The 14,790-nt window shown below is 41.1% G+C and overlaps 1 protein-coding gene across 5 annotated transcripts in view; it reads left to right on the top strand.

Annotated features, from left to right (window-relative positions):
* The first annotated feature begins 893 nt into the window (after positions 1–893).
* lef1 (lymphoid enhancer-binding factor 1) overlaps positions 894–14,790 on the top strand; it is a 51,933-nt gene continuing 38,036 nt past the window's right edge. For 4 of the 5 annotated variants that reach the window (XM_059341570.1, XM_059341584.1, XM_059341562.1 and 1 more), the window contains exons 1-3: positions 894–1,934; positions 3,918–3,984; positions 5,211–5,335. In XM_059341570.1, coding sequence (XP_059197553.1) covers positions 1,734–1,934; positions 3,918–3,984; positions 5,211–5,335 — 393 coding nt within the window. In that variant the 5' untranslated portion in view covers positions 894–1,733. The remainder of the gene's footprint in view (positions 1,935–3,917; positions 3,985–5,210; positions 5,336–14,790) is intronic. The other variant, XM_059341591.1, reaches the window with a different exon arrangement.

The following is a 14,790-nucleotide window of genomic DNA, read 5'->3' as shown; positions in this document are numbered from 1 at the left end:
CGAGTGTGTGACACTGAAAACTTCAAAAATAATTAGGGGTTGCTAACATGCAAAAGTTTTGATACCCCTTGGCCTTTTCCCAGTTAGAGAATAACCCTTGATACCCCTGGCCTATTTCGTTTAACCGTTATATCACATTTGTTATCTCGCAAGTGTGGCAAAATACTTAAACGTGACATTATGCTGCTGGAGACCAATAGCATAAATTTGATATTTGCACATGTTGTTATAAAACATAAAAAGCACTAGAAAACCGCAAGGACTCCCCTTGATATTGTCAATACAAAACAATTCAAAGAGGTAAAAAAAACCCACACACACACACACACACACACACACACACGCACTCCCTCTGCCCCCCAATGTTGCTGAATAAATAGGCCTACAAAAAACATAAATGATAAATCTATTTGAAGCTTTTGAATGTTAGTGAAAATTAATATGTCTGATTTCTACACCCCTTAATACTTCTTTTTTTTCTTATAATTTGGGAGCCTTGGTGTATTGGGCTACTACAGAAAATAACGCTATTGCCAATTCTTGCGTTACTTAACTTCTTTTGCCAAACAAGCGTAGGCTCGTCTTGTTTTCCCTCTCCATTTCTTTCGTAATTTTTATTTATCGTGATTGTTTTTAACCCATCACACAACGCGCGTGTCAGCCTCGCCGCTTCTTTCCCTTTTCTTCTTCTTCTCCTTCCTCCTCTTCCTCCTCCTGTCTGCCCATTTGTTGTGAGCTGTGTATAAATCTTTCTCTCAGGAGGAGTGTCAATCGGTGCGGTGTCAATCAGAGCCTCGGTTTCCCTTTCATCTCTCCTTCCTCCCAATGACTGAAGAGGGAAAGAGGAGGAGGAGGAGGAGGGAGGGAGCACAGCTACATTACCAACACACACATACACACACTGGTTACATTACACTGTGGAAGCAGTGCGGGAGCAGTGGGAAGTCGCTCCACGGCGTTTTTCCCTCTTTACCCTTCTTTTTCTGATTGTTTTATGACTTTTGCTTTTATCCCTCCTGCGTTGAGGATGTATTTTTGAATCATGAAAGCGGCGTACTGCGTTGCTTGTTGTCTTCTCTAAGTGTTAAAACTGTGTTTTCTTCCAGTTGCACATCCATCAGTTACCTTTTCACCTCCAGACGGTGTTTTGGTTTTGTTAGCCTACTTTTTTTTCCCCACTTTGAAGGACGACACGGCTTCTCCACTGACTGGACCACCGAGGAATTAATATTTCTCAGTTTTGTAAATGCACTTTTTAAACATTTTTTTTTTTACTGGACCATATCCGTCGTCGGTTGTGTGTGTTGACTGAAAAACTAGTGATGAGATTTTAACTCGTGGTTCGTCTTCCCTTTTTTATTTTTTCCTCATGACATTGAGGCGTGCACCGGACTCTCATTCTGAGCCTTCACATGTCAAGTTTTTCGTGTGTGAGTTACTAGTCTTTTTAGTTTAAACACTCGTGGTGAGAAAAGGACGCCGACAAGCAGCCACTCTCCTCCTGTTGCTTCAGTAAAAAGACACCGGCAGCGTGTTTGCACGCCGCTTCCTCTCCGAGTGACTCACGGTCGACGCTCCGGTTAAAGAGGGGGACGTTTAGGCTACCCACTCATTTCTGGGGATTTTAGTGGGAGTTTTCCCCTCTGTAGTTTCGGACAGTGCTGGCGTGTGTGTCTTCAGTTTTCTTGGTGAAACAAACAGAGTAAAAAACAAACAAACAAACAAACAAAAAAATGCCTCAGTTATCAGGCGGCGGCGGAGACCCGGAGCTGTGCGCCACAGACGAAATGATCCCGTTCAAAGACGAAGGAGACCCGCATAAGGAGCAGATCTTCGCCGAGCTCAGCCACTCGGAGGAAGAGGGAGACCTGGCAGACATCAAGTCATCTCTGGTCAACGAGTCAGAGAGCAGCCCCAACAGCAACAGCCACGATGTAAGTAATGTGTTTGACTGATGTGGTGGATGATGAGGAAGAGAGGAAGGAGGGTATCAACTCTGAACTCCCATCAGAGAGATGAAACGGCCTGCATCAAGCCTGTAAACAAAGTTTTTTTTTTATCCTCTTAATCATTTAAAGATCTGGTTTTCATTTAGCTTTTGGCACTTTTTTTATTAATTTATTCTGTGTGCCTGAATGCTTTGACAGCTTTAAAAACATGGCTGCTGCTTTAAAGAGCATTGAGAATATGGCAAAATTGAATTTCCTCTTGTGTAAAACAGCTCAGTTTTACAATGTTAAGCTTTTTTTTTTATCATCAAGATTTATCTCAAATTTAAAAAAAAATACACACTGAGTTCAGGTGCATTTATAGCCTCCTTTGTGGTATTTAAAAAAAAAATGTTTTAAAACATTAATAACACTCAATATCTGCAGGTGTACAGACTTCACCCCTCCAGAAACGTCTCCACATTTTACATCTTACACACCAAATTTTCAGAAACAATAAAGGCCTAAATGCACACTTGAACATCTGTGGTAGATATAGTTTTTTTTTATTTTGTTGTGAAATTTGAAAACAAAATAATAGAAAAAAGATTTTAAGATGTAAGAATTGAGGCCTTTTGTGCTGGCTGTGATAAGTAGGCTAATAGCTGTGTTTGCAGAGGTGCACCATAACCTTCAGCAGCTGTAAACACTAGCACATGAAACTGTTTAGCACACATGGCTTAAAACCGATTCACTAACAAGATTATTCATTTTGGTCAAAGTTCACAGCTTATAAAACACATCTTTATCTAAACGTCATATTTTTCAGTTGCCAGGATGTTTATCTATTTTTAATGTCATTCTCCTATTTCATTAGTGTTGTGTTTGTTATTATTGCATGCTTTATGGTTGAGAAAAATATTAATCACATTTAAAGCTGCATTTGATTTTTTCCATCCTTACTGCTCAGATTAAAATCAGGCAAATCACAGGAAATGAAATGTGCACATAGCATCTCAATGGAAGAATTATTAATTATAATGCTTCTAAAATTATTATCGGCATGCTTTGTATACCATACTTGAAAGATGCCATTTTATTAGCAAACGGAGTAGTCATGAAACACAGTCAAAATTAGCTTTTTAATTTTTTCTGCATCCGTCTCCCCGTGCACCGACCTCAGGATGCAGGCTGCAGCTTCCCCCATCACAAAGTTAGTCGGCTGTTTTTGTCATTAACCGCAGCGTTATTGAAATTTCGGGCACATCTTGAATGAGACTGTACACATTCACCACCCAAATGTCCTAGAGACGCACGAGACAGAGGCTGAATGTTAATTAGGAATCCAACGAAGTTCCCTCGCTCAGCTTGAAGCCATCCTGAGGGGTCTGAACTCCAAAAAGAGGTCCTCTTCCCAATTCTGATTCAGAAACAGAAAGGAAATGGTGTGCGAAAAAGCAGACGACCCCCCCCCCCCCCCCCTTCTTCTTTTTTTACATTTTTTAAAGCAAAACCTGTCTCCACCATTTTCTATTTTCATGGGATGATTTTATTTCACTCTATACAGAGGCTTTTAATTTGTAACGAAAATACACCCCATTTATTTGAAATTAGAATAAACTGAGAGATGAAATTGAGAGTGGACCTGTGCTACTGAAAACAAGTTAATTTATAAGCTCCTTAAGGACATGAAGCTTAATTAAGTGGTTCTTTTGAAGCTTTGATGCAGGCTGCTCCATCACCTCTCTATAGATGGTAGCGTGTGTGTTTTTGTGTGTGTGTGTGTGTGTGTGTGTGTGCATGCTTGTTCTGCTTTGGTGACAAGCAAAAGGGACGGCATTTGTCCCAGCAGTGTTTGTGGGTGTCTGACCGTATCAGCATGTTTGTGTGTGTAACTGCATTTGAAGGCCCATTTTAATTGATTCACCTTCATTTTAAATTTTTTTTTTTACTATTTCTTTTTCTTTTCTTTCTTGTCTTTTTTTACAGGCAGCTAGACAGTCCCAAATACCGCAAGATTCATATCATGAAAAACACAGAGATCATTCGGAAGATGGTAAGTGACATCGCCTTGAGCAAGAGCTCGTTAAATCAGCGTGCTTTATAGGACAGCTGGCGTGCCATTTAGCTGCAATAAGCCCCGGATTTTCAGAATAATTCGCTGCAGCTTGAGAAGTTGAGGTTACAAGGGGACAGGGTGAAAAAGTGGCACCTTGTTTCCTCCCCACACAGAAGTGATCAGTCACACTCCTGCGCTGTTGGACCTCCTCTTATCAGAGTCCCTGCTCCTGCTGCACTCGGACAGATAATGTCTGATCCAGGTCTAGTCAGGGCATGCTGCACCTTCATGGATACCTGTTACCTACCTCGTAGATGAGGGTGCCTGCAGAGCCAAAGATGAACTGAAAGGAGGATGCACATTTCATGTTTTCATTCTCAGATATGACACATGTGGCACAAGCCTACAAATGAAGATAACTCAGAAAAACAAGTCTATCTCTTGTGTTTCTTATTAGGCAATTACCCCAATAAACTATTTCCCCACATACATCAGCTAAGTGTCGCATGCAACATGTTGCTGCTGCTCGCTTTGCCCTGACCCCACTCCTGCAGGTCATCATTAGGGCTTTGTGGAGGAGTGTGTCTCCGCTTTGTTCCCCTTTCGCTCCTGAATAGAAACCCTCAAACCAAACACTGGCTTTCTTCACAACAAGATCCACGTTGCCATCAGGCTGTACACCACAAACACTCCCAACCCCCCGGCCTTATTACGCAGCGCGCAAGTTGAGTGGCGAGTGTCGCAGCATTGAGGCCTCTTGTATAAAGCTCTCCCCCCTCTCTCTCTCAGGTCAAAGGATAGTGGAACAGTTGGGGCGTCTCCTGTTTTGACACAGTCTGTATGTTCTTCTAATTGGTGCTAATTGGCACAGAGGGGCTCCATTGTTCCTCTGTATAATACGACCCTCCTCTCCAAGACGGGAAGAAAGGGCACAAACAAAAGGCCGAGGAGAAATGGGGCACGGGTTAAAGCGATCGACAGTGATATCATTACAGCATCAAAACAGGCAGGCGAACTCTGTGCTCAGCTTTGTCATGATTACTGCTCTGATTTATTGACTGAAGCACATTCAGAATATGTCTTTTTATTAGATTTATTTATGTGATTAAAGCCCTATTGTTTTGAGACATTCAAAGAGTTCTAATGTTGATAAATAAAAAAATGTTTCATGTAAGCCTTTAGCAATAATGGCCACTTTTTAATCTCAATTTTTTTTTAATCAGGAAAACTCCAAGACCTGTATAGTAAAGGTCATCCGTACCAGGGCTACCCAGGCTACATCATGATGAGCAACATGAACGACTCCTACATGAACAATGGCTCCATCTCACCGCCCATGCCCAGAACGGTCAGTACCAACTCATTATTTATTTTAATTTTGTTTTTAAAAGTCAGTTTAATTCTTATGAAATCATGACATGAAACGCTGTTGATGCAACAATGAGCGCGAGCCTGATCACCTGAGAGTAAACATGTCAAAACCACTTCTAGCTTGAGGAAGACAAAACAAAAAATGAGCCAAAGATCTCAACATCACTGTTAGTGAATCTATTTGAAAGTGCACCAAGGTGTCACCTTTAACAACTTTGAGTGGCAAGTGTATATAAAGTGAGAAAATAAATTGCTGACAATTTGAATTGGGGGTGAGAAAAATCACTCTAGAATCAATGTTACTTTATCGGTGTATTTGAGGCGTGTCATGTTGTCTTCTCTGACGTTTTTTGACGATTTTTTTAAATTCAGTTTTTACACTGTTAGTTGTTGCTTAAAGTGCTGGTTTCACACTACATATTGACTTTGTTCATTAATCCGCTTGTTGAATCAAAAGAACAAACATGGAGGATGATGATAGACCTGCAGAGATTTAACCTCATGCTGTACCTGCTCAGGAGAAACTGAAGTCCAGGCACTGAACACAGTTTAAAACTCAAACTAAAGTTAGATGTTGTAAAAGCTGTTTGTAAACTCTATTATAGTAATTCAACATGTTCTGGTAATTTTACATATGGCAGACAGAGGAAGAAGGAAACCTGTTGCTTTACCTGCCCACACACTCTGCTCTGCTGTCTCAGTTTTAAAACAGCCTAAATCAAATTCAATTAAAGAATTGAAGCACATAAAAAGATTGCAATACTTATGGTAACAAATGTTAAGACATGGCAAAATGTGGACTTATTTCTGGCTCTAATTTTGACAGTTGATTTTGTTTTTCACCTTTAAAGTAGGAATTGCCAATATTAGCTGTTCGAGCCTCTTGGATGTGAGAGTTTGCTTATATTTCACTATTTCCAGTCACTGTGAAATGATTGCTTTTGGTTTGGACAAAATGAGCAATTTTAAGATAACTGTGTTATCATCTTGCATGTCCTTGTTGTTATTTATATTATTTTATTATTTTTGAAATGTTCGAGACCAACCAATCAGTAGAAAATAATAGTGATTAGTGCTGTTTTTGTCTTTTTTTGCCTTTGTCTTTTTTTTTTCTTTTCTTTTTAAAAAAAGCTTGTTTAAAGCTTACCAAAGCTCTTGGGTCAAAATGTATGCAGTGTAATATATTATTAAATAAACATTTATTTATTTGCTATTCAAACTTGGACTATGAAGTTTAAATGGGAAAAAATCCCTTCAAAATGAATGAATCATTAAAAAAAAGTTACTGCCCGACAACATAGACCTGAAATGATAAATCTGGGATTAGAATAATTGAAATAATTTATTATAAAAAAGACAGCATTTCAGGTAAGCTCTCATTTATTGACTTACAAACTTAAACCAAAACAACAATGCTTACAGTATTTCTAATGTTTGTGTTACCCTTCTGCACCAGCATTGTTTATACTTACTCCCATGATAACCACATGTGACCGTTGGAAACTGAATGCCTGTCATACTTTCCAGCAGATTAACATAAGATATACAGTATTTTCCCATCTTGTTAAAATCTTAAGTGATGCATGTCTACATGACCCAAGTAAGCCCTCTAATTAGCCCAGCATGACTGAGTAGGCCTGAAGGCAGCATCCCTCTCTGAGGCTGCCCTGCAGAGGAGTTTATAGTCCCGTCCAGGGGTGGCGTGTGTTGTTGCAGATATCGTCCCTGTAATGGTATTAATTTCAGGCCAGCTGCAGGTCTCTCACTGGCGGCTTCCTGTGTCTGTCCCGTTTGCAAATTTCTCCTCTCAAGACAGACATAAAAACGCAGGGCACACCAGCAGCTGTCCACTCTAATCCTGCTTTGTCCGAGTCTCTGTATCACACTCGGGGAGACAACTAGCCAGCCTCAGTCTGGTTATGGTTTGGTGCCTCCATACAGGAAACACTCACACAAGCCCTGGGTTGTTTGTGCTTTTGCAGTGCATACACGCAAGTTTCATCAGGGTAAAGTTGTGAAATGTGAGCTCTGCGTTATTATAAGAATCGGCTTTCAGAGGCAGATGTGATTGTCGGGGGCAGATGCCACATGCTGTGTGCAAAGGAAGTTCATTCACACGCAACTCTATCACGGGATGATGTTAAAATTGCATTGCTTCTCCTCTGCCAAAGTTGCAGAGGGTGAAAGTATGTGACATTGTAGAGAAAACGTGATTACCTCATGATTTGCCCTGTTCAGTTTACAAATAGAGCGGTTTATGAAATGTGGGGTATGAGGCTTTCCAAATTCTGTTTTTATGGCTTGTTTTCTGGTCAATTTTATCGATTATTCCATCACACGCACTAAAAAACTCGTACAGGGTCTGTATGGAGACCAGCTGACTGTATGAGAGGAAATTACCCCTCACTGCAGATGAATTAGGCCAGGCAGTTAGGCAGCATACTCGCTGCCAAAACTTTTAAAGCCCCGCTTTCATTTCATTTACCATGCCTGCTTTTTTTTTTATTTTTTCAGCCCAATTTCCCCCCCTCACCCTGTCTTCAATAAAACGGTAGTCATTTTATATACGTTTCTCTCACTTATCCAATAAAAAAGAGCCAAGGCTTGGTGGAAGGATCACGGAACATGAGTCTTCTGGCTTTCTCACTGATGTCAGCTCGCTGCCTCTGCTGCCGGCCACCGCAGCCACAGTATCTGCAGGCCTGGGATCGGTTTTCACCGAGATCAAAGGCACATTCTCCCTTTCATTCTCTTCCATCCCCAGCCCCACCGCCGCCCCCGATCCCAGTAGTTTAGATTGATTTCCATTGACCATGACATTCCAGCACATGCCGTCCAGTCATGATGGAGCTGCTGGGAGTAGCTGATTGTCAGCAGATTTTAGGGCTTCTAGCTTGATAGGTCGCCTCTGCCACAAGAGCTGAGATTTTGGTGTCAAGATGCCTAATGGTGTTCAGTTGCATATACATGTTGACCACTTCAAAGGGTCTGTGGTGTGTCATATATACCCTCATGTTTACGTAAACCTATAGCTGTTGTAGGATGTGGAGTCTGCAGGGTATCCTGAGCAAAAAATGTGCAGTGAGTTGTTCATCATCACATGATGTGGATCCTTCTCTTAAAAGAGCATGTTTGTTGTGTTCATGATGTTTCTAACTGGTAGTAGCTTGTTATTTCTACATTTAAATGAATAAAAGGGATGTAGATAGATAGATAGATTACTTTATTCATCCCCGAAGGGAAATTCGGTATTCGGATGTTTGGAGCAATAAGGTTAAAGCGGGAAATTAGGTGGTATATTTTAAGTGTCATATGACACCTTAGCTTGTAAAGGTGTTTTTTTTTTGTTTTTTTGTTGGAGCATTTGCGCTGACACTGCGAGAGCAACGTATCATTTTACTGGGGGCCTGCTGTTCGGCTGTAGAAATCAGCTACACCGATTTATTTTAGTTATAGCTTGACTCAAGATTTAAGCCTGTTCCACATGTACGTGGGTAAATTTGAAAACAGGGTTTTTTCTCTTACTATAAAGAAAAACACATTAACACAAGCATCCTTTTAAAAAAACCAATTGAATCACTGCCAAGAGCATGCCAAACCAACACGCGGGGATATATAGTGGGGTCTGCATTGTGGAACTGTTGCATTATGGAGCATTGACCTCAATATAGGGGAAGAGCAAGAGCACAAGTCCTGTTAGCAAGGTTAGAATCAGCAGTATTTTGGCCGTGTCCCAATTGGCCCAATTTATATTTAAACGAAAGGCCAAAACCAGAGAAAGATTCCATGCTTTAAAAGATACTCGTGTCATTTTATTGTGGGACTCTTTTAGGACTATGATCTCTCCTCTCTGCTAATGGTTTCCTGTCACAGGTCTCTGATAAGCTGATGTGAACATGTTAAAAAGTTAAGCCCAGTTAAGCAGATATATGTATGTTCAAGATATTAAATTTCTCTAGAATAAACATAGACAGAAGTAAAGTGACTGTCTTGTCTGTCATCTTGATCTTTCACAGCATTCACTTGTCTACATGTAATGAGTTCTGTTTTAATGGTTGGTGTGTTAAAAAAAAGGAAAAGATGACAAAGATAGTGAAGGTTTGTTTTCTCTCTGACTTCAGTGTCTTTGTGAGCGTTTATATTGACAAATGATACTTTTCCGATCATAATATCCCATAATTATATTGATGATAATGTTCGCCAAGTATAAATCTTCAAAGCATCTTGGATGTCATCAATCCAGATTTGATGTGTGGAAGAAGAGAAGTTCACAGCTTTGAGTTCTATCTTTCATCGAAGTGGTCCAGTAAGTGAGGATATAAAAATGACAGCTTCTAAATAAAGATCAACATGCACGTGATGGAGACATATTTATAAACGACCTGACACCTATTCTCAGCGTCTGTTGCTCTTGTCACAAAACATTTAGTTAAAATCAGAAAAAAAGCTCCTCTTATGGGTTAGAAACAAACCCTCCAGCCTCTGAGCTCATGACATGCTATGAAACCCTTTGCAAAGACTCGTAAATGCATGGTTGACAAGATAACGACACAACTGCGTGTTCTAAAATGTTGATAGTGCAGAGATACAGTACAAGGTTTTTCACCTGGCTGTGAGGATGAGTTGTGATCTCCAGCTGCGTTGGAACAGTCTTGAGCAACAGCTTGGGGAGAGGATCGGATAGAATCGTTTTTTTTTTAGTTTCGCTGCTGTGGTTGGGGAGTTAAGAGAGCTCCCTCTCCTTTTGCCGTGCACTCTTTTTTTTTTTTTCTTTCCCTTCCCTTTGGACCCTCAATTGCAGATCCTCATGGCGAGAAAGAGGGGGTGTGGGGGGGGTGCAGCGCTGTACTTTCCTTTGATGTAGTGGGAACGTGACGGATCTGCTAGCCAGTGTCTCGCAGCGTGGAATCACTAACCCAGGCTTACCTAACGGGATTTGGTAGGACCGCTCTGGTGTCCCTCAGTGCCATGTGTGTCCTGAGCTCATGCCCCCAGCACTACCGTGGAAGATCCCTGTTAAAGAGAACACTGCATTTACCAGCAGCCTTCCATGTCCACACATAATGTTCTAGATGGCAGCTTATGGCAGCTTCTGTAGTTTTTTAAAGTGTTACTATAGGGTGGACATGCTGTGTGAAGTTTACCACAGTTAATTGCAGCATTTTGTCTTTAAGTAGCTGGACTACATATGATCATCCCACTGACAGCTCATTTTCTATAAGTACAGCTCTGTCTCTATTTATAGTCCAGTCTAAAAAAAGAGAAAGAACTAACTGTCACAACATAGAATTATAATTACCTAATTTAATGCTATAAATACCAAATCAGTACATATCAAAGAGTCACGCTGACATTGATGTCATCTGCTGTGCAGCTCTATCACACGGTGAAATGTGTGTATGTGTGTGTGTGTGTGCACATGAAGGACAGCAGCAGGGACCTCACAGAAGAAACACTTGGCGGCTCAGACTCTTTGTAGTGCTGCTGGGTCGTGGTGTTTTATAAACAGCACCATTAACGCCAAGGTTCCTTTTTGTCCGTTCGCTGTGTGCTGATGCTGGTTGACACATTTGCTCCATATGCACGGCGCTAATGACGCCATGTGGTTGCAATCAACCTTATCACTGTGTTTCATCTTGTTAAATGGAGCTCAGCAGGGTGATTGTCTACCAGGAACGAGAGATATGCATTGTTGGGGAAGATGGATGAGAACCCAAAAATAAGAAGATTGAGGGTTAAATTGGGTTTATATTACATGCTGAGTAATTTGAGTAGAAACATGGTGTCTTTTCTGTCTATACTATACTTCTTTTTTTTTTCTTTTTTTTGTTGATACTCTTAAGACATATCATAAAAATATATTTTTTTAAATTTGTGTTTCTGAAGCATTATTTTAGTTGTGCTAACACATTGAAACTGATATGCTAATTTTAAGGCAATGTAATTACATGAGAAAAAGAGAGAGCAAGCAGTAGATACGATCAGAAACATCTGGCTAAAAAAAGAAGTGATGAAGATAAAAGACAAGGCGTGGCAAAATGGCATATCAGGATAACAATATATATCACAACATAGCATGGTTTATAGAAAATAACCACATGGTGAAGGCTATTTTGTAGCGTCGTCAAAAGAAACTAAATTTTGTCATGACGGAGTTTGACCACTAGTTTATTGACACTGCGGTAGAAGCAATATATAAAGTGTATATGCTACACATTTTTTATATGATTTTCACGATATATGTCATCATATCACCTGTCCTTAATAAAAGGCAGCTAAAGATTGACAATAAAATAATTAGGTGTTCAAAGTGATGAAAATGTGTGTTACTATAGGCGTGTGTGTGTGTGTGTGTGTGTGTGTGTGTGTGTGTGTGTGTGTGTGTCCTGGTTGTGAGCATGTCATGCAGGCGCACACTTAACCCCAGTCGTTTATTTTGGGCATGTGTTCCTGCTCAAAGCGAAGCACTCATAGATGATGGCACTTTCTTCGCTCCCCATCCTCCCACTGAATTGGATGAAGCTTAACCAATCAAGCGGCTCTGCCTGGAGCCAGCCAGTCAGGCTTCCACGGGCAGACCGCCGCTCAAGCCCGCAGCACCTGCTCAGAGTGCTTCACTCTTCACCAGCAGCCTGCCGCCGATCTCCAGGGGTCAGCGGAGGGCCTCGCCAAAGTTGTCCCTCATGCCCAATTGTGTTTGAATGGCCTGGGTGTGGACTTCCTGTAAGGGAGGATCAGAAGCCGAGCGGGGAGGGCGGTGTGCGCACGTGTGGAGTGTTTTTGTCAATTTGTTGAGAAACTGACGTAATTGTTGGTGATGTTATGACTCTGCTTAGTTAAATGGGATAGTGGGTGAAGTGGTTGTCTCCTGGTTGTGTTAGCTTCAAAATAGGGGTGTAACGCTACACAGCAGTCATGTTTTCTGCAGTTTCAGCGTAAATAAATAATATCTAAAGCATAAAAATATGTTTTTATTTTTTTTACTTTTGAACGGACAGAGCAAGTGTCTTGGTGGGGAATGAGGTAACATTTTACCCACTGGCAATTTTAATTTTTTTATGATCAAAATAGTTCAGCAACAGGTCACAGCAAGCTATAAAAGTGAAAAGGCATCTCTCTCTCTCTCTCTCTTTCTCTCTCTCTCTCTCTCTCTCTCTCTCTCTCCCTCTCTCTCTCTTTTTGAAATTGAAAATACAAAATACATAGAATAATTAAAGTAGAATTTCTGAATTAGGTGGCGTGTAGCTCACCTTGGCTATTTTTAAACACCCAAACATTTATATAGTGTATCGTATTTATCAGTAAAATGTAAACATCACTGTCAAATGTGCGTGTATCTTATACACATTTGATCGGTATACCATTTGTTAAAAGATGTATGGCTAAAAGTTTTGGATCAAAATTTACGTGAATGTGAACTTTAGTTCCACATAACATGAATCATTCTACAAACAATATAAATATCACTATTTTGACCAGATACCTCAATATCGATATTATTATTAATATCGATGATATTGTAGGGTTGACTATTGGTGCTTTCACAAAATATTAATAATAATAATGTCAAAATGGATAAAGGCAAACAATAGAACAGCTAGAAGAGTCTAAGTTCAGAAAATGAACTTAAAAAAAACACTTTACGATGATGCAGCCTTTAAAACTGAGAAAGGTCAACACTTAACCCATGTTACGACGCTACGGTATCCGAAATTAGACTCATTTTTGGATACCATGTCAAGTCTCATGTCACGATACCGTGACAGTTTAGCACTAATACACAAACCATTACCGCTGTCCTTGAAATCTAGTTTTGCAGCAAACATGCGTAACTGCCCCGACAGCACAAATTTCATTGACCCGGTCAGTCTTAAAGCCATGATTGAAGCTTTACTGCAGTCCCTCAAAGCTGATCACAATACCTTACTGTTCCCTGATAAAGTCATAAAGTGAGTAAAAAACATGAATAGCTTTATTGACTTCATCCTGACAGCTTGTAGGTCTATATAGAGGCGAGCAGTGTTCCAGCTAGTAAACTGCATCAAGGGGAACAATAGGACCACAGGAGTGAAACATGGGTGCAAATCCTGCCGGCTGTGTCCAGACTTCAGAGAAGCTCAAACAGCCCTCACTTTGTCCGGCTAAGAAATAGAGCTATGATCAATAGCTGCTCTGTTTTGTATGAAGTTGGTCAGTCTCTGGCGCGCTCTTTTCCCCTCCCTCCTTCTCTTTGCTGTTTCATATTTTTCAGAAGCTCATTATTTCTTTCTGCTGTGGGTGTGAGTGCTAAAGAGGCTCACATGCAATGTGTATCTGACAGCGCTGAAATATTAATGGTCCCCAGTGTAGGAGGTTGGTATAGGGCCTGCATAGTTACGGTACAAAGGGTGCCTTCTCGCCACCAGGCTTTATTAGCAGAGCTGTTAAATGAATGGATGGATATAGCTTTCTTCATGCCTCCTTTTGTGTTTTTGCGCTAAACAGCAGACCACTTTCTCTTCTTCTAACAATTTGCAACACATACACTAAAACGAGTGTTCAATGGAGACTTGGGCACACACATGCAAACACACACACACACACACACACACACACACACACACACACACACACACACTCACTCACTGTGAAGTGGAAGAGCTACACTACACTGTTGAGCTTTCTGTGGGAGGACAAAGAGGAGGGCTTTGCTATCAGTTCATTTTGTGTGGTCTCGGCCATAAAAAACACGCTGTTCTTTGACTGTGAAAAAAGCCTGTCTTTAATTTTTGGGAAACCCATAAAAGTTTGTCGCTCCTTTCATATCGGCTGCAGAATTGAAAACAAATGCTACATTCTCCCCTCCTCTCCTTTGAACTGGCCAATTATGGAGTTGTGAAAATAAAAATCAGTCTGTAGATCTCTTTACCCCCCTCTCTTTTCTTTCCTTCCTTCTCTTCCCCCCCTTTTCTCTCTCTTTCTTCCTCCGTCACTTTCTTTTTTTTTCTCCTCCCCCCTTGTTTTTGAAGAAACCGAGGGGGATCACTGATGTCAAAGTCAAAACCAAGAGCATTAAGAAAACTGGCGAAATGCAATACAGCTGCAATCCGACATGACGCTAGAAAATAGGGCTGAGGAGCAGAAAGCCTCTCTCCCGTATTCCCAGGGCGCGCAACTGCTCCCGGCCTTGGCTTTGATCTCTTCAAAGCCTCCTGCCTCCTACTAGATGGAGAGTCTTGGCTGCCGCTCGTGAGCGCTGGAGAGAGGCAGGGAGGGAGGTGGGGGGATGTTTTTTGGGGGGAGCCGTCGTCTTTTCCTTTCCAGGGCTGAAATCAATCACGGTGCCGAGGCAATTATGTGTAATTCAACCCCAGCCAGATTAGTGACTCTTGTTACCTGAGCGACCGGAGCTCTGTAATCTGTGAGACACACCGGCCTCACCAGCAGAGGAGT

Source organism: Centropristis striata, chromosome 1 (genome assembly GCF_030273125.1).
Source record: "Centropristis striata isolate RG_2023a ecotype Rhode Island chromosome 1, C.striata_1.0, whole genome shotgun sequence".
Classification (NCBI taxonomy): Eukaryota; Metazoa; Chordata; class Actinopteri; order Perciformes; family Serranidae; genus Centropristis; species Centropristis striata.
The sequence above is the reverse complement of the archived record's forward strand: the minus strand, read 5'-3'. Positions and strand labels throughout refer to the sequence as shown.